The 20764-nt window shown below is 41.8% G+C and overlaps 2 protein-coding genes across 4 annotated transcripts in view; one reads left to right on the forward strand and one right to left on the reverse strand.

The window, feature by feature from the left end:
- Positions 1–754, reverse strand: part of PTCD1 (pentatricopeptide repeat domain 1) — a 66715-nt gene extending 65961 nt beyond the window's left edge. For all 3 annotated transcript variants that reach the window (XM_075829985.1, XM_075829984.1, XM_075829983.1), the window contains exon 1: positions 647–754. The gene's annotated coding sequence lies outside the window, so the exon portion shown is untranslated. The remainder of the gene's footprint in view (positions 1–646) is intronic.
- Positions 734–20764, forward strand: part of CPSF4 (cleavage and polyadenylation specific factor 4) — a 48865-nt gene continuing 28834 nt past the window's right edge. Inside the window, exon 1 of the mRNA XM_075829986.1 lies at positions 734–956. Coding sequence (XP_075686101.1) covers positions 854–956 — 103 coding nt within the window. The 5' untranslated portion in view covers positions 734–853. The remainder of the gene's footprint in view (positions 957–20764) is intronic.

Here is a 20764-nt window from a genome sequence, read left to right on the forward strand (position 1 = left end):
ACGATGTATACATATTTATATAGGGAGCTAGGAACATTCCTGGTCTCTGGACAATGTATACATATTTATATAGGGAGCTAGGAACATTCCTGGTCTCTGGACGATGTATACATATTTATATAGGGAGCTAGGAACATTCCTGGTCTCTGGACGATGTATACATATTTATATAGGGAGCTAGGAACATTCCTGGTCTCTGGACGATGTATACATATTTATATAGGGAGCTAAGAACATTCCTGGTCTCTGGACGATGTATACATATTTATATAGGGAGCTAGGAACATTCCTGGTCTCTGGACGATGTATACATATATATATGGAGCTAGGAACATTCCTGGTCTCTGGACGATGTATACATATATATAGGGAGCTAGGAACATTCCTGGTCTCTGGACAATGTATACACGGAATACGTGAAGCTAAAGCAACAGGAAATAACGTGCTGCTGATGGGGCAGGGATGTTCCCGGACTTCCCGTCACTAAGGCCATTGATGAATAACATGGAGCAATAGACTGTATTCAGCTGCACAACAAGTGGCGATAAGATAGACTTTAGGGTTAGTGTGTGCCGAGCGGAGTGGTCGCTACGTCTGAACGTGTGTGACCTCCCTCTATACAGGCTAGACCAGACATCGCATATACCTGCAGCACCAGACTAGTAGCTCGTCCCATGCTGTCCTCTGTCACAGGTCACGTTACCCAGCATGCACTGGCACGGCTTGAGCGCTTCCCTCTTCCCAGAGTGCCTTGCGACAGGTCTTTCAGCCGCTGTACGGCAATTCCCTGCAGAGTCCGAGTCGGCGCTGATGCTGTTTCCCGGTGTGTGTGTGGAACTGCGCTCCGGTCACCATGCAGGAGCTAATCGCTTGTGTGGATCATATTCGCTTCGACCTGGAGCTGGCTGTGGAGCAGCAGCTGGGGGCACAACCTCTCCCCTTCCCCGGCATGGACAGTAAGTGATAAGCGGCATGGTATTGTGGTGCAACTCTCAGCCTGAGAAGATGGCACACGAGGTGCCCCCATAACCCTTGCCTCAGGTCATGAGGCAGTCGTGCATGGCGTGCTACACTCCTCCATAATAATCCATTGTCATACATTTCCCCAACTAGATAGAGATCCGCCAGGTGTCCTCTTTCAGAGCATAGTCAGCGATTTTACATTATATCTGTGTCTGGGAAAGCTGAGTGACAACCAGTATGTCTCCTATCACAACAGTATGTCTCCTATCACAACAGTATGTCTCCTATCACAACAGTATGTCTCCTATCACAACAGTATGTCTCCTATCACCGCTTCCAATGTGGTTTACACTCAGCTTTCCTAGACCCCTGAACAGCATATCTGCCTAGTAATCAGTAATGCTTACACTAGTAGGATTCTGTCAGAATGTAGATGCAGAAAACGTGACAGAATCCGTTGACAGTTGGTAATGCATGTGAGTGGTTTATTATAAACTCCATTCAAACGCTCCGGAAAATATCCACTTGGAATAAATTAAAAAATCTACCGCATGCTCGATATTACTGCGGATTCATTACGGAAAGGCTGTGGATACGATCCCATGGCGAATCCGTGTAAACACTGCCTGATCTGCTATTGAGTGCGGTGTGAGCTGTAATGGTGGCATCTAAATTTACCAAACATTCGTGTAATTAAAGCGGAACTGTCAGATTTTTGCTGCCTGTCTGAGACCCGCTGTGTACTAGTGACAGACACACGGATTTCAGCCGTCTGTCACTTGGCCAGTAATTGACAGTGTAAGATCTACATCTTATTTCCAGCACACGGCAGGCGATGAGTCCAATGATATTCATACATTCGCGCTCCCCCTGCTGCCAATCCGCTGATTCACAAGAGGACCTAACAAGAGGAGAGGCACTTTTACACCTTATTTTAACCAATATGCCGGACAGGACCGTGACCACAACATAAGTTTTCATGTATCCTTTAACCCCTTAGTGACCAACAATACGCCTTTTCACATTGGTCACTAAGGGGCATTAGGCTAAGGCGACGCCTTTTCACGTGATCGCTTTAGCCTAATGTAGCGCAGAAACAAATGGAGGTAGCTGAGTGTTCGGAGCAACAACCAGAGACCATCACGAGTGGTCTCTGGTCACGTGATCGGCGTGAATTGTTATATCACGGCGTTCACTGCAAAGCGGCAGAACGTTATCCTTTCTCTCTCCACTCATGGAATAACTCCATAGAGAGGAGAGAACGGGTAATTGGTGTTTCCCAGTACACCCCAGAGTAATCCCCCACTCCTCCTCCCATGGCCCATCCTCGTCCGATTCCCCCCCCCAAAATGGCGCACGCATGCGCCGTGCATAACTTACCTGTGTCGGCAGCTGGCACAGCAACAATCAGGGACCATTGTGACTGGTCCCTGATCAGGTGATCTCTGTGATAAAGCCTATCACAGAGATCACTGACAGTTATTTTCATAACACAGCCAGGACATGGGCTGTTTCTCTCTCCTCCCATTGTAGTTGTTCTGAGAGGAGAGAGAGATCAGTCTGCGTCCTGTTTTGTGAAGAAACAAATCACCGCTTTCTAATATATATATATATATATATATATATCATATATAAAATCTAGATTAACGTCAGCGCTAGATTAGCGTTAGTGCTAGTTTAGTGTTTAGGGCCGTAATACGACATTAGGGCTTTATTTTATTGCATTTTTTTTACGTCTGTTATATAAAAAAAAATGTTTTTGTCGTTTTTAGGTTTACTTTAGGGTTAGGACTTATAGGGCGCATATATATATATATATCTATAAATATGTCTCAGCGTATGTACAGCGCGGAGCAAGCCTACGCCTTGCTATGTTCCGACACTTCTGAAAGCGAAACAGACACCGCTTCAGAATTTGTTCCCGACAGTGACGATTCTAATTCTACCGCTAAACCCCATAGTCCTATGGTGGTGGATACGTCAGTCGCTGTAGAGGTGTCAAGTGCAGGGCCGAGTGTTGCAGTCCCTCCCGTGATGTGGGATCCTGCACTATCATTTTCCCCCCAAGTACCCCAATTTGAAGCGACCCCAGGAATTAGTGTTGACGTCCAAAAATTTTACCCCCTATAATATTTTTCATTTATTTATATGTGATACGGTCCTAGACTTGATAGTCCAGCAGACTAATCTGTATGCTAGGCAGTTTGTTCTACAAAAGCCTGCGTCTATGTACTCCAGAATGTGGAGCCCCACAAGTGTCCCAGAAATAAAAATAAAAAATTTAGGCTTTACCCTCAATATGGGTTTGGTTAAAAAACCATCTGTCCGGTCCTACTGGACTTCTAGTTCTGTCCACGCTACCCCTGTATTTGCAGCAGTGATGTCCAGAAACCGCTATGAGGCCCTAATGCGATTCATGCATTTTACCGACAATTCTTAAAGAGGCTCTGTCACCAGATTTTGCAACCCCTATCTGCTATTGCAGCAGATCGGCGCTGCAATGTAGATTACAGTAACGTTTTTATTTTTTTTTAAACTAGCATTTTTGGCCAAATTATGACCATTTTTGTATTTATGCAATTCTTCTGGAAATACTGACATCATTTTGGGGATTAGTGATCCTTTACTGTTCCAATAGATGGTTTTGGACACTGCCCCTCTATATATTCTGTAGGTGATTGGTTGTTTTGTGGACATAGCGGTTCCTAACTTGCCGGGCAGGGGCCTGTTATGGTGTACCGCGTCACTTGGCACGTTCGTCCCTCATAAGGATTGATGGAGCTAAAGAGACGTTGTACAACCAGTCACTGAAAAAAAAAAAAACCTTGTCATGGCAGCCCTGCAGGTGTTCTTCTATCTAGGGAACAGACTCGAGTTTGCAACTTAGTTGGATACATTTTTCTCCATTTGTATATATCGCCCTTCACTCCAGTACAGTTTATTTTTTCCGCTATTATTTGTTACACATCAGACCAGAACGCTGTTGACAACGGCATCAGAATGAAACAAATGTGGGACAAACTGCTTTTGTTAGCAAGACAGTCGTATAGACAGTCAAATGCATTTCTAGGCACATACCTCCTTTATTAGAAAATAGCATCGCTTTTCTTCTGTACGCTCATCCCCCAAGATAAGAATGCAATATATTTCTAACACAGCAGCCGATTTACACAGATATATTTTTCTATCACTTCATTTGAAAATGTATTAAAAATTTGCCTAAAACAATATATAGCCATATTTATCTGAGAATTCCTATTCCTCCTTTTTACATTTTTGCGTTGTGTATCTCTACACCCCTAGACAAATACCTTAAGGGGTCTAGTTTTCTAAATGGGGTAATTTATGGCGGATTTCTATCGTTCTGGCAGCTCAAAACCTCTCCAAATGTGCAGTGGGGCCTAGAACATTTTCAAGCAAAATGTGTCCTGAAAGCCTCCGGGTGCTCCCTTCCTTTCGGGCCCTGCCGTGTGTCCAGGCAACGCATTAGGGTCACAATGGGGGCATTTTTGAAAACAGGACAAACGGGTTGATAGATTTTGAGGTGTGTTTCTTCATTGTGTGTGTTTACAAAGAAATCGGTCTTCATTTATGAAAAAAGTGAAATTTATATTTTTTTACGCCTGCTTTGCATGAATTCTTACAAAAAAACTGTGGGGTCAAAATACTTACAACACCCTTTAATAAATACCTTATGGGGTGTAGTTTTCAAAATGGGGGTTTCCACCATTCTGACACCTATGAGCCTCTGAAAACCTGGCTTGGTGCAGGAAAACAAAATGTTCTTCAAAATTTATAAAATTATTACTAAATTTGTAAGTCTTCTAAATTGCTCAAAAATTATTATTTTTTTTTTCAAAAGTGCTGCCAAAATAGAGTAAAGAGATGGAAATATATATTTAATAAAAAAAATTGTACAGTATGTATGTACATATGTGACATATTACAGTTAAAAATAGGGAAAAATGATAATTTTTTACAAAATTTCAATTTTTCTATTTTTTAATTTTCCACAAATCGTATCAGTCTACTTTCACCACTAAAATAAAGTACAACATGTGACGAAAAAACAATGTCAGAATTACTTGGATATTCAAAACTTATTCTCTGATAAGGTCAGACATACCAGATTTGACAAATCTGGCTTGGTCATTAAGGGGTTAATAAGATGTTTGGTAGAGTACCCACAAAAGCACCCAACTTCAGAAAGGACAATTTTCATGGGTTAACCCCTACGCGCACGACTCAGTAACTATACGTCGTCGCGGGAGGTTAATTCCCGCACGAGGACGTATAGTTACAGAGTCATTCCCGGTGCACACTGTTGGCGACACTGTGCATCGGGAACCGGGAGGTCAGCTGTGTCAGGACAACAAGCCATGAGTAAGGATGTTGCATTCGTCCGAAACGCGTAGGCACTATTGAATATAGCTAACCACCTTTGCATCTGAGACATACATCTTTTAAAGAATTTTCTGAAATAAAACTGGAACTGTGCTTCCTTTTAAAACTCCTCTGCGCTGGATTGCTCCCCCTTTTATTTTTTTATTTTTTTCAGCTGACACTCCACTCTTGTCGGCCAGCGGTCCTGTGCCGTTGATTTCGGCAATTAACCCCTTAAATGCTGCGATCGGTTGATCGCATCATTTTAGGGGTTTCTATCATATCGGCAGACCCCACGAAATGGCCTCCGTGTCTGCCATGGACTGAAGCCTATCAGGTCCTGATAGGCTTCCTGTCGGAGTTACAGGAAGTCACTGTGTCGATCCCTATGCACACTGTTGGTGACTGTGCATCGGGAACTGGGAAGTCAGCTGTCCCAGACAGCTGACACTCCACTGTTGCCGATCAGCGGCTCATCGCCCCTGATTAACCCTGATTCAGCGATCGATTGCGACCACCACATTTAGGGGGTTTGTAGCACGTTGGCAGCCCCCATGCAACTATACTTCTAGGTCGTGTAATGTATTCTAGCATTGATCAGTGCTGCATGTAAATAAAAAAAAAAAAGTTTAAAAAATATATATATTTTTTGCTATAAGTCTTTTATTTTCGGAAAAAAATGAAAACGTTAAAAAAAAAAGTACACATATTTAGTGTCACCGCGTTCGTAACGACCCCAACTATAAAACTATAATGTTATTTTTCACACACTGTGAAAAATAAATATAAAAATAAAAAACTATGCCAGCCTCGCTGTTTTGGTCACCACCCTTCCCAAGACATAGAATAAAGAGTGATCAAAAAGTCTCATGTACCCCAAAATAGTACCAATAAAAAAACACCCGTCCCGCAAAAAACAAGACTTGCACAGCTTTTTTGACTAAAAAATAAAAAAGTTATGGCTCTCAGAATATGGAAACACAAAAAGTAAATAGAAATAATTTAAACCGCCAAAATCGCTGTTGTTTGGTCACCTTCGCTCTAAAAAAAAAAAAATCATATAAAGTGATCAACAAAAGCTACAGCTCGTCCTGCCAAAAATAAGCCCTCACACCTCTAAATCGACCAAGGAATAAAAAAGTTATGACTCTCAGAATGTGGTGATACAAATCTATTTTTTTTAAACCGTCTTTTCTTTTTTAAAAGTAGTAAAATATAAAAAAAAAACTATATAAATTTGGTATCACCGTAATCGTATTGAGACACAGAATAAGGTTGTCGTTTTTACAGCACGGTGAAAGACATAAAAACAAAACAGTAGAAACTACAACTCCTACAAAAAATAAGCCCTCACACCGCTCTATTGACGGAAAAATAAAAAAGTTATGGCTCTTGGAAGGCGTGGAGTGGAAAATGAAAAAGCAAAAAAGGATCAATCCTGAAAGGGTTAAATAATTTCTAATAAAAAACATTTATGACCACATATGGGGTATTGCTGTACTCAGTAGAAATTGCTTTACAAATGTTGGGCGGCTTTTTCTCTTTTATACCTTCAACATTTTATAAAGTCAACATTTTAGTGGACAAAAATGTTGATATTTATTTCCACGGTCCACTAAATTCTACAAAAAACCTGTGGTGTCAAAATGCTAACTAGACCCCTAAAAAAATCCTTGATGGGTGTAGTTTCCAAAATGGGGTCACTTTTGTGGGGTTTCCACTGATTTGGTCACTCAGGGTCATGGCAAACGAGACACCGCACCAAAAACCAATCCAGCAAAATCTGAGCTACCAAAATCCAAATGGCACTCCTCCTTTCTGAGTACTGCTGTGTGTCCAAACATCAGTTTATTATCACATATGGGGGGGGGGGGCGGCTATTGCCGTAATCGGGATAACCTGCTTTACAAATGTTGGGGTGCTTTTTCTCCTCTATTCCTTGTAAAAATTGGAAAAATTCTATAATTGAACAGAAAAAAAGGAGATTTTCATCATCACAGACCGTAATTCCACTAAATTGTACAAAAAAAAACCCGGTTGGGTCAAACTGCTAACTATACCCCTAGAAAAACTCATTTAGGTGTGTCGTTTCCAAAATGGGGACACTTTTGAGGGTTTCGACTGTTTAGGCACCACAAAACCTCTTTAAACCTGACATAGTTTCTAAAATATATTCCTAAAAAAAAGAGGTCCCAAAATCCACTAGGTGCTTCTGAGGCCTGTGTTTTCAGTCCATTAGCTACAGGATCTGGGCAATAAATATTGAGTTGCGTTCCTCTGGTAAAACCTTCTGTTTTATAGAAATTTTTTTATTACAAGTGAATTTGGGCAAAAAAAATGTGCTTTAACCCCTTCCCTCTTTAGCCACTTTTGACCTTCCTGACAGAGCCTCATTTTTCAAATCTGACATGTTTCACTTTATGTGGTAATAACGTTGAAATGCTTTCACCTATCCGGGCGATTCTGAGATTGTTTTCTCGTGACACATTGGACTTTAAGATAGTGGTAAAATTTGGTCGATACATTCAGTATTTAATTGTGAAAAACACGAAAATATAGTGAAAAATTGCAAAAATTAGCATTTTTCTCAATTTAAATGTATCTGCTTGTAAGACAGGCAGTAATACCACACAAAATTGTTGCTAATTAACATCACCCATATGTCTACTTTAGATTGGCATCGTTTTTTGAACATCCTTTTATTTTTCTATGACCTCACAAGGCTTAGAACTTTAGCAGCAATTTCTCACATTTTCAAGAAAATTTCAAAAGGCTATTTTTACAGGGGCCAGTTCAGTTGTGAAGTGGTTTTGAGGGCCTTATATATTAGAAACACCCAAAAAGTCACCCCATTTTAAAAACTTCACCCCTCAAAGTATTCAAAACAGCATTTAGAAAATGTCTTAACCCTTTACACATTTCACAGGAATTAAAGCAAAGTAGAGGTGAAATTTACAAATTTCATATTTTTTTGCAGAAATAAATTGTTAATACAATTTTTTTTTATAACACAGAAGGTTTTACCAGAGAAATGCAACTCAATATTTGTTGCCCAGTTTCTGCAGTTTTAGGAAATATCCCACATGTGGCCGTAGCGTGCTACTGCAATGAAGCACCGGCCTCAGAAGCAAAGGAACACCTAGAGGATTTTGGGGCCTTATTTTTGTTAGAATATATTTTAGGCACCATGTCAGGTTTGAAGGGCTCTTGCGGTGCCAAAACAGTGAAAATCCCCCAAAAGTGACCCCATCTGGGAAACTAGACACCTCAAGGAAATTATCTAGGGGTGTAGTGAGCATTTTGACCGCACAGGTTTTTTACAGAAATTATTGGAAGTAGGCCGTGAAAATTAAAATCAACATTTCTTCAAAGAAAATGTAGGTTTAGCGATTTTTTTTTTCTCATTTCCACAAGGACTAAAGGAGAAAAAGCATCGCAAAATTTGTAAAGCAATTTCTCCCGAGTAAAACACTACCCCACATGTGGTAATAAATGGATATTTGGACACACAGCAGGGCTTAGAAGGGAAAGAGCGCCGTTTGGCTTTTGGAGCTCAAATTTAGCAGGAATGGTTTGAGAGGCCATGTCACATTTACAAAGCCCCTGAGGGGACAAAACAGTGGAAACCCCCCACAAGTGACCCCATTTCGGAAACTACACCCATTGAGGAAATTATCTAGGGGTATAGTGAGCGTTTTGACCCCACAGGTTTTTTGCATAAATTATTGGAAGTAGGCTGTGAAAATGATAATCTACATTTTTTCAAAAAAAATCTAGGTTTAGCTAATTTTTTCTCATTTCCAGAAGGACTGAAGGAGAAAAAGCACCACAAAATTTGTAAAGCGATTTCTCCCGAGTAAAACAATACCCCACATGTGGTAATAAACGGCTGTTTGGACACATGGCAGGGCTTAGAAGGGAAACAGCACTATTTGGCTTTTTGAGATCACATTTAGCAGGAATGGTTTGCGGAGGCCATGTCACATTTGCAAAGCCCCTGAGGGGACAAAACAATGAAAACGCCCAAAAAGGGACTCCATTTAGGAAACTACACCTCTTGAGGAATTCATCTAGGGGTGTAGTAAGCATTTTGACCCCACAGACGTTTCATAGAATTTATTATTATTAGGCAGTGAAAATAAAAACAGTCCTTTTTCTTCAATAAGACGTAGCTTTAGCGCAAATTTTTTCATTTTCTCAACAAATAAAGGAAAAAAAGAACCCAAAATTTGTAAAGCAATTTCTCCCGAGTACGGCAATACCCCATATGTGGTCATAAACTGCTGTTTGGGCAAACGGCAGGGCTCAGAAGGAAAGGACCGCCATTTGGAGTGCAGATGTTGCTGGATTGGTTTCTGGGCGCCTGTGGGCCCAAAACAGTGGAAACCCCCCAGAAGTGACCCCATTTTGGAAACGACACCCCTCAATGCATTTACCAAGGGGTGTAGTAAGCATTTTAACCCTGCAGGTGTTTTGTAGAAATTAGTGTTCACTCGATGTTGCAGAGTGAAAATGGGATTTTCTTCCATAGATATGCCAATATGTGGTGCCCGGCTTGTGCCACCATAACAAGACAGCCCTCTAATTATTATGCGGTGTTTCCCGGTTTTAGAAACACCCTACATGTGGCCCTAATCTTTTGCCTGGACATATGACAGGGCTCAGGAGTGAAGAGTACCATGCGGAGTGGAGGCCTAATTTGGTGATTTACAAAGTATTGGTTCACAACTGCAGAGGCTCAGATGTGAAATAATAAAAAGAAACCCCTGAGAAGTGACCCCATTATGGAAACTGCACCCCTCAAGGCATTTATTAAGGGGTGTAGTGAGGATTTTCACCCAACAGGTCTTTTCCATAAATGAATGCACTGCGGATGGTGCAAATTAAAAATTTATATTTTTCCCTAGATATGCCATTCAGTGGCAAATATGTCATGCCAAGCTTATGACACTGGAGACACACACCCCAAAAATTGTTAAAAGGGTTCTCCCGGGTATGACGATGCCATATATGTTGAAGGAAACTGCTGTTTGGGCACGCTGTAGGGTTCAGAGCCGAGGGAGCACCATTTGGCTTTTGGAGAGCGGATTTTGCTTGGTACTAAATTTGTTTGAGTATTGCTGGTGTTTTATAATGTGGGGGTACATGTAAGCGGGGCGGAGTATATAAGGGGCATAGTCAGGTGGTATGAAAAAAAATTAATAATCCATAGATGTGTTACGCTGTGAAGCAATCCTTTCCGCACAGGCCAGTGTCGCACTGATAAATGGTGTAATTTCTTATCCCCCTTTTGGTCCACACTCTGCACCTTTGTAGTTTGAGGAATTTTGCTGGGAAGTGTTGTCCTGGTATAATACGGGCACCGTCGCTTCCAGCGGATATGTTTGGGCCCTCCCTTTCCTGGTTCCCTAATTTTAGGTCCTTGATAAATCGCCTCTTCAAACAGAAGAAATGTTCCCCTCGGGCACAACTGCATATTTTTTTATTTCCTGACTTATTGGAGCCATAACTAATTTTATTTTTCATAGACGTAGCGGTATGAGGGCTGGTTTGTTGCGGGATGAGCTGTAGTTATTATTGGTACCATTTTGGGGTACATGTGACTTTTTGATCACCTTTTATCCTATTTTTTGGGATGCCAGGTAAACAAAAAAATGCAATTCTGGCACAGCTTTTTTCGGTTTTTTTATACAGCGTTCACTATGCGTTATAAACTACATGTTAACTTTATTCTGTGGGTCAGTACGATTCTGGCGATACCTAATTTATAGCATTTTTTTATGTTTTACAACTTTTTTCACAATAAAATTACTTTTGTAAAAAGAATGTATTTTTTTTCTGTCGCAAAGTTGTGAGAACCATAACGTTTTAATTTTTTTGTCGACGGAGGTGTATGAGGGCTTGTTTTTTGCGGGACGAGCTATAGTTTTTATAGGTACCATTTTTGGATACGTGCGACTTTTTGATCACTTTTTATTCTAATATTTGTAGGGCAAAGTGACTAAAAAACAGAAACTCTGGTAACGTTTTTTACGTTTTTTTTTACGCTGTTCACCGCGTGCAATAAATAATACAATATTTTGATACCTCAGGTCGTTACGGTCGTGGCGATACCAAATACTGGTTTATTATTCTTTTTCAATAATAAAGGACTTGATAAGAGTAAAAGGGGGATTGTGTTTTATTTGATTACTTGAAACTTTTATTTTTTGCACTTATTTTTACACTTTTTTTATACTTTTTTTACACTTTTCTTCAAGTCCCACTAGGGGACTTGAAGGTCCAACGGTCAGTTTTTTTTTTTTCTAATACATTGCACTACCTATGTAGTGCAATGTATTAGATCTGTCAGTCATTCACTGACCGCAAGCCGATTAGGCTTCGCCTCCCGGCGGGGCCTAATAGGCTTCCGTAATGGCAGAGCAGGAGACCATTTTGTCTCCTGTTGCCATAACAGCAGTCGCCAGTCCCGATTGCCTGTCAGGGCTGGCGATCTGCTAGTAACCGCTACGATGCAGCAATCGCTTTCGATTGCTGCATCGAAGGGGTTAATGGCAGGGATCGGAGCTAGCTCCGGTTCCTGCCGTTACAGGTGGATGTCAGCTGTACAGTACAGCTGACTTCCACCGCTGATGACGCCGGATCAGCTCCTGACCCGGCGCCATCTTGCCGGCAGCTACGGAAGCCGATCAGGCTCCGCCGCCGGGCGGATCTTGACCGGCTTCGGTGCTAGGCAGACCGGGAGGCCAGTATTAGGCCTCCGGTTGCCATTGCAGCCACCGGAACCCCGGCAATTTCATTGCTGGGGCTCCGATGAGCTGCAAACACCTTAAGTGCAGCGATCGCGTTTGAGCGCTGCACTTAAGGGGTTAATGGCGGGGATCGAAGCTAATTTCGGTCCCCGCCGTTACAGTCAGATGTCAGCTGTAAGATACAGCTGAGATCCGGTGATGATGGCACCGACTCAGTTTCTTAGCCGGTGCCAAACATTTGACGTACATGTACGGCATTTTGCGGGAAGTCAATGCTTTCCATGACGTACATGTACGTCAAATGTCGGGAAGGGGTTAATTCCTGTGAAACGCCTAAAGGGTAAAATATTTTCTGAATTCTGTTTTGAATACTTTGAGGGGTGCAGTTTTCAAAATGGGGTGATTTATGGGGACTTTCTAATATATAGGGCCCTCAAAGACACTTCAGAACTGAACTGGTCCCAGAAAAAAAAGCCTATTGAAAATTCTGCTAAAGTTCTAAGCCTTGTAACGTCCTAGAAAAATAAAAGGACGCGAAAAAAACAATGTAAACATATGGGGAAACGTTAACTAGTATCTATTTTGTGTGGTATTACTATCTATTTTACAAGTAGATACACTTACATTTAGAAAATGCAAATTTTTGCAAATTTTAGCTTTTTTTTTTATAAATAAATGTAATTTTATCAACCAATTTTTTCCCCTAACATAAAGTACAATAGGTCACGAGAAAACAGTCTTCGAATCGCTTGGATAGGTAAAACCATTCCAAAGTTATTACACGTCAGTATATCGTGATTCTGACAGGCATCTATTAAGCCGGAGGCAAGGCTTAATAGGTGCACATATATGGCGGACCTGGGGGCCTTCATTCGGCCCCCAGGTAGCCATAGCAACCATCCCCCCCCCCGCGATTGAGTTGTGGGGGGCGCGATGAGCTGTTAGAGGGGGTCGCCCCCCCTCTTTTCTAACGATTTAAATTTTGCGGTTACTATTGACAGCAGCATTTAACGTGTCAAACGGGCGGGATCGCGCTCGAGCGCGATGCCGCTCGTTACTCTGAAATATCGGCTGTAACAAACAGTCGACACCGACACGAGCCTGTTCCATACTTCCCCCTACCCGACTTTGGCGTATGGATACGTCAAATGTCGGGAAGGGGTTAAATGGTAAAACTACTACTGAAAAAGATTTGGGGATATTCGTGGACAGTACATTTACCTTTAACAACCAGTGGCAGGTAGCTAATGCCAAGGCAAATAGAATCATGGGTTGCATCAAAAGAGGTATAGATGCTCGTGACAAGAACATAGTTTTGTCTCTATACAAATCACTAGTCAGACCACACATGGAATATTGTGCACAATTCTGGGCACCTGTGTAGAAGAAGGACATGGCTGAACTAGAACGGGTGCAAAGAAGGGTGACCAAGGTAATTAAGGGAATGGACAGATTGCAGCACCAAGAAAGGTTATCAAACTCGGGGCTATTCAGTTTCGAAAAAAAGACGGCTTAGGGGCGATCTCATTACAATGTACAAATATATAAAGGGACAGTACAGAGATCTTTCTAATCTTTTTACACCTAGGCCTGTAAGAAGGACAAGGGGGCATCTTCTACGTCTAGAGGAAAGAAGGTTTCACCACCGTCACAGACAGGGATTCTTTACTGTGAGAGCAGTGAGACTATGGAACTCTCTGCTACAGGATCATGTGGTGGCTGATTCTTTTGAACAAGTTTAACCCCTTCACGACCAGCCCACGTAGATTAACGGGCTGCCGTGCTGGGCTTTTCTCCTGCAGCCCGTTCATTCACGTGGTGCCAGAACAGAGTGCACAGCGCTCTCCCTGTGCTCAATCTCTCAGCACACGCTGCTACTAGCAGCCTAAGTGCTGAGAGAAGACATCGGGACCGGATTGGTGTCGGTCCTGATGACGTGATAACCATGATAAACTTATCATGGTGTTCACAGCAAAGTTTGTTGCAGCAGAATACTTTGAGGGGTGAAGTTTTTAAAATGGGGTGAATTATGGGGAGTTTCTAATATATAAGGCCCTCAAAGCCACTTCAGAACTGAACTGGTCCATGAAAAAATAGGTTTTGGAAATTTCTTGAAAATGTGAGAAATTGCTGCTAAAGATCTAAGCCTTGTGACGTCCTAGAAAAATAAAAGGATGTTCAAAAAACGATGCAATCATAAAGTAGACATATGGGAAATGTTAGCTAGTCACTATTGTGTGTGGTATTAATATCTGTTTTGCAAGCAGATACATTCAAATTTAGAAAAATGCAATTTTTTGCACATTTTCTCTAAATATTGGTGTTTTTCACAAATAAATACTGAATTTATCGACCAAATTTTTTCACAGACGTAAAATACAATATGTCACGAGGAAACAATCTCAGAATCGCTTGGATAGGTAAAAGCATTCCCAAGCTATTACCACATAAAGTGACACATGTCGGATTTGAAAAAATCGCCTGCGTCCACAAGGCCAAAACAGGCTGTGTCCTGAAGGGGTTAAGAAGGGCCTTGATGCCTTTCTTGAAAATTATAACATTACAGGTTATGAGTACTAGATTCTGGAGGGGGGACGTTGATCCAGAGATTTATTCTAATTTCCACATTTGGAGTCAGGGAGGAATTTCTACCCTAATGAGGTAATTGGCATCAACCTCATGGGGGCTTCCTCTGGATTAAAGGTTGGACTTGATGGACCTGTGTCTTTTTTCAACCTTATCAACTATGTAACTATGATTGACATATTTCACTCTATGAGGCTAGGGATACACGGTGACTTTACATCTCAGTGTGAAACCACAGAAGTCCAGCGGGTTCGGATTTCTTTCAACAATAAAGTTGTGGTCGCGGTAACCTGCGGGTCGCATTTGACCTGTGCTGCAGTCAGAGAGACACAGCGATCTTTGGCTTAATAGAAATGTATCAATCAGCGGCTGTGGGAAGTGAATATATGAATATGATTAGACTCATCGCCTGCAGTGCACCGCAAATAAGATATAGTTCTCCGAAATACGACACATTACTAAATAAGGGACAGACCGCTGAAATCCACTTGCCTGTTACTGCTGTATGCTGCCCGCAGACAGATCTGCTTCATGACAACAAAATGAACAAAACAATGTTCCTTAATTTTAGCGGTATTTGCTCTTTATAGTGAATGTTCTCCTTTGTATCCAGATATGTCAGACACCGTATTGGATTCAGAACGCTGAGACCCCCACCATTGCTAGAATGAAGGAGCTGTGGGGATCTTCAGAACACAGTGCTCTGTCTGTTCAGTTTTCTTGACTTTAGTAAGGCCTTGTTCCCACAGCCTATTTTGCATGCTGTTTCCGACTCTGAAAACGCCTTGCTTTTGCCTCCCATTGCTTTCAATGGGAATCGGCGCTGTAATTCACACAACATTGATATTTCAGCGCGATGTAAGGAATTCAGCAGCGCTGGAAAAAATAAAAGCCTCCATTTTGGTGCAGATTTCACGTCACAAATTACTGAAGTTACTGGAAGCTGAAATAACAGCGCCCAAAATGATGTGCATTTTAAAATCTGCTGAAATGTATTATTTAACCCCTTCGCACTCCATGAAGTACTATTCCGTCATGCTGAGTACTCGGTGACGGAATAATACGTCCTGGGGAAAATGCATTTCCATTTTCCCCGATGTTTCATCGAACTGTTTCCGACAGCTGCCTATCACTGCTCAGTGTGCCAGGACCAATTGTAGTGGTCCCGCCTCCGCGATCGCTGCTATTGGTTAGTCAGTGACGACCGACAAATAGCAGCAATCTCATCTCATTATTTTCTGCTCTGACCTAGGATCCTCCCGCTCTCTGTTGGAGTTAGTCGTAGAGAGCGGTTGTGGCGAGAGTCAATGCAGAGTAGTTAGAAAAACACCGATATATTAGTTGTTAGTTTTTTTTTGCTTTTCCCACCTTCTAGCCACTTCCCACTCCAGTCCTCGTGTTCCCCTTGTCACCCATGTTTTTGGTCAGTGATCTCTATCACTGACCACTATTGAGTCTTCAGGGCCACACTTCTTGGTCCCTGGGGATTTATTAATTTTTTTGTCTTTATGCAATATACTAAAAACAATTAAAAAAAAAAAAGTTTTGTTTAGAGAGTTAGCAGCTAGTTAGTTAAGACAATTGAACTGGTCAGTTTAGTATTAGGGTTAGTTAGTGTCAGGGAACCGTCAAAAAGCGTAGTTAGATATAGCGTCAGGGAATTTAGCGTCATCAATCTGTCACCGTAGTTAAGTTTAACGTAAGCAAAACTCGGAATAAACTAGTTCGGTTTAGTGTCAGGCAATCGTCGCCGTAGTTTGGTTTAGTGTCAGGGAAGTTAATATATATATATATATATGTGTGAGTGTTTCGATACTTGGTTATCTGCAGCATTTCAGCTAGTATTAGGTTTTGTTCGTTTCAGGGAATCGTTGGGTATAGCGTCAGGGAATTTAGTGTCAGAAATCCGTCGCCGTAGTTTGGTTTAGTGTCGGAATCCTTGCCATAGTTTGGTTTAGTGTCAGGGAAGTTCACATAAAATCTAGTTACATTTAGTGTTTGGGACCCTCGCCCTAGTTAGGTTTAGTGTCAGGGTAGTCCACTCCTTCCATAAAAACAAAAAAAAAGTTTTAGCAGTCTATTGCTTCTAGTTAGGGAAGTATACTTTTATTTTGTTCTTGTCGAGTTTTCTAAAGTTTTTTTTTTTTCTTTTGCTGTATACGCAATACACGTGTATAAGCACACAATTTACATGTGTCTAAGCACATAAATAATAAAGATGACCCAAATGTCATTTTCTGCCGAAGAGGCCTATGCGTTTCTTGCCTCTGACACAGACTTGTCGGATGGCGAGATTCTCTTTTATTTATCAACCTCCCCATCCAGCAATGAAGTGGAAGGACCCCCTAGGAGACGCCCCAGGACCACCACCACAGTAGAAACCCCCGAGCGAAGTGACCCCATTTGGACCACCACACCAGACCGTTATGAGCCCGAAATCCGTGAGTACATGGGCAGCCCAGGGATAAAACTTAATACGGCAGGGCTCCGTGAGATGGACTTTTTCAAGTTCTTTTTCACGGATAGAGCTTATGGTGTCCCAGACAAATTTATATGCCCAACAGTATGTAACAAAGAACCCCACATAATTTTATGCCCAATCCCACAGGTGGAATCCTGTAGACGCAGCAGAGTTGGGCAAGTTCTGGGGACTGCACATGAACCTGGGGCTTCTGAAAAAGCCATCCATTAGGACCTACTGGAGCACAGATATCTTATACCACACCCCGATGTACCGCATGGCCATGTCCAGGATACGTTATGAGGCAATACTTCGCTTCTTACAGTATGCTGATAATGAGCAGTGCCCACTCGGAGATGACACCAGTTTTGACCGTTTGTATAAACTGAGACCCCTATTAGACCATTTCAGTACACCTTTTTCCCAAGCATACACCCCCTAGAAGTGTATTTCTGTTGATGAGTCAATAGTACATTTTTAGAGGGAGGCCTCAATTCCGCCAGTACTTGCCTATTAAGAGGGCAAGGTATGGCGTGAAAATGTATAAGCTGTGCGAGAGTGCATTAGGGTATACGTACAAAGTTAGGATTTACGAAGGGAAGGACACCAGTATTCAGCCCCCAGAATGCCCTCCCCCCCCCTCCCCCCCTACTGGAATTAACGAAAAAATTGTGTAGGATTTGGTGCACCCACTGCTGGACCATGGGTTACCACATCTACCTGGATCATTTTTATGCCAGCGTCCCACTCTTCAACTGCCTCGCTTCCATTCGGCACTTCTAGAAATAAAATCTGAGAAGCCTCCCTAAGACTCTGCTTGGGAAAACAAGAAGGGGTGAGAGCAGGACACATTCTAGCAGCAACATATTGTGCCATGCGGAAATCGAGGGTGTGGTATAAGAAGCTGGCCGTGTATGTCATACAGATGCCATTGTACAATGCGTACGTGCTATATCGATGTGCAGGCCAGAGGGGAGCTTTCCTGGAATTTCAAGAGGTGGTTATCAAGAACCTAATCTTTAGGGACCGGGAAAGGGGGGCACCCAGTTCCCCAAATTGGCCAGAAGGGAAAAAGTCAAGAGGTGCAGAGTCTGCTCAAAGAGGGAGATAAGGAAGGACACTATCAATGTGACGTGTCCTTAAAAACCAGGGCTCTGTATAAAAGTGTTTTCAAATTTATCATACATCCCTTGATTTTTAATTTACCCCAGTTTTACTTACCCTGATGCACTCAGCACAGCTTATTCCCCTCTGGGCCCTGTTGTGTGCCCAGGCAGCAGATAACAGCCATATGTAGAGTATTGCCGTACCCGGGAGAACCCACATTACAGTTTATGGGGTGTATGTCTCCGGTGGCACATGCTGGGCACAATATATCGGACACTGAAATGGCATATATGTATAGAAAATTGCAAATCTCACTCTGCACCATCTGCTGCGCATTATCTTTTACACAGTACCTGTGGGGTCAAAATGCTCACTAACCCTCTAGATGAATGCCTTAGGGGGTGTAGGTTTTAAAACCGGGTCACTTCTCGGGATTTCAACTGTACTGGTACCTTTGGGGCTCTGCAAATGCGACATGGCACCCGAAAACCAATCCAACAAAATCTGGACTCCAAAGAACACATAGCGCTCCTTCCCTTCTGAGCCCTCCCACGGGCCCAAACGGCAGTTTATCACCACAAATAGGGTATTGCTGCACTCAGTACAAATTGGGCAACAAAATGTTTATTCCTTGTAAAAATAAGAAATTTTGAGCAAAAACTACATATTATTGAAAAATATAAAAGAAGCCATTTAATTCACAGCCCAATTCAAATAAGTTCTGTGGAACAACTGTGAGGTCTAAATGGTCACAACACCCATAAATGAATTCCTTGAGCGGTGTCGTTTCCAAAATTGGGTCACTTAAGGGGGATTTCTACTGTTTTGGCACCATAAGACCTCTTGAAACCCGGCATAGTGCCTAAAATATTTTCTAATAAAAAAAAAGAGGCCCCAAAATGCACTGTGTTTCTTTGCTTCTGAGGCCTGTGTTTTAGTCTACTTGCACACTAGAGCCACATGTGGGGTATTTCTAAAAACGGCATATTCTGGGCAATACATATTTGGTAGTGTTTTTCTGGTAAAACCTTCTGTTACAGAAAAAAAATGTATTCAAATTGAATTTTTGCAAGAAAAATTAAATTTACAAATTTCAACTCCGTTTGTACGGTTGATAAAAGACACATGTCCATCAAGTTCAACCAAGGGATGGGAAAGGGGAAGTAAAAAATTTCTACACATAGGAGCTAATATTTTTTTGTTCTAGGAAATTATCTAAGCCTTTTTTAAAGCCATCTACTGTCCCTGCTGTGACGGCTCCTGCGGTAGACTATTCCATAGATTCACAGTTCTCACGGTAAAGACGACTTGTCGCCTCTGCAGGTTGAACCTTTCTTTTTCCAGACGGAGGGAGTGCCCCCTTGTTTTTTGAGGGGGTTTTACATGGAACAGGATTTCACCATATTTTTTGTATGTGCCATTCATATATTTATATAAATTAATCATGTCCCCCCCTTAGTCGACTTTTTTCAAGGCTAAATAGGTTTCGTTTTTTTAATCTTTCCACATAACTTAGATTCTCCATGCCCCTTATTATCTTCGTTGCTCTTGTTTTGTATTTTTTCCAACTCCAGGGCATCCTTTCTATGAACTGGAGCCCAGAACTGGACTGCATATTCTAGATGAGGGCTCACTAATGCTTTGTAAAGTGGTAATATTACATCTCTGTCCCGCGAGTCCATGCCTCTTTGCTCCACTTTGCTTTAATTCCTGTGAAACGCCTAAAGGGTTAAGAAACTTTCTAAATCCTGTTTTGAATACTTAGAGGGGTCTAGTTTTTAAATTGGGGTGTTTTATGGCCGTTTCTAATACATAGGCCCCTCAAAGCCACTTAAACTCCTCTGTACAACGCCCAGTTGGTAAAAAGTAATAACACGCCCAGTTGTCTATTACAACTCCCACTTGGTCAAAAGCTAAAAAACGCCCAATTGGGCATTAAGAAAGTCATTAGCATAAATCTAAAATAGGTAATATCTTGGTCAAAATGTATAGTTTTTCTAAATAAAAAAACACTGCTGTAATCTAGATTACAGCGCCAATCAGATTATGTAGGAGATGGGGCACTTATAATGTGGTGACAGAGCCTCTTTAAAGAGGCTCTGTCACCACATTATAAGTGCCCTATCTCCTATATAAGGAGATCGGTGCTGTAATGTAGGTGACAGTAATGCTTTTTATTTAGAAAAACGATCTATTTTGAACCACTTTATGAGCGATTTTTAGCTTTATGCTAAGTTTCTTAATGCCCACATGGGCGTGTTTTACTTTAGACCAAGTGGGCGTTGTACAGAGGAGTGTATGACGCTGACCAATCGGTGTCATACACTTCTCTTCATTCATTTACACTGCACTAGCGATATAGTTATATCGCTATGTGCAGCTACATAGACAAACACGAACATTACTGCAGTGTCCTGATAATGAATATACATCACTACCAGCCTGGACGTGATGTTTATTCAAAATCCTGACATGTCTGTAGTGCCTCTGTGAGATTTACAGCAAGGCAAGC

The sequence above is a fragment of the Rhinoderma darwinii genome, chromosome 6 (genome assembly GCF_050947455.1).
Source record: "Rhinoderma darwinii isolate aRhiDar2 chromosome 6, aRhiDar2.hap1, whole genome shotgun sequence".
Classification (NCBI taxonomy): domain Eukaryota; kingdom Metazoa; phylum Chordata; class Amphibia; order Anura; family Rhinodermatidae; genus Rhinoderma; species Rhinoderma darwinii.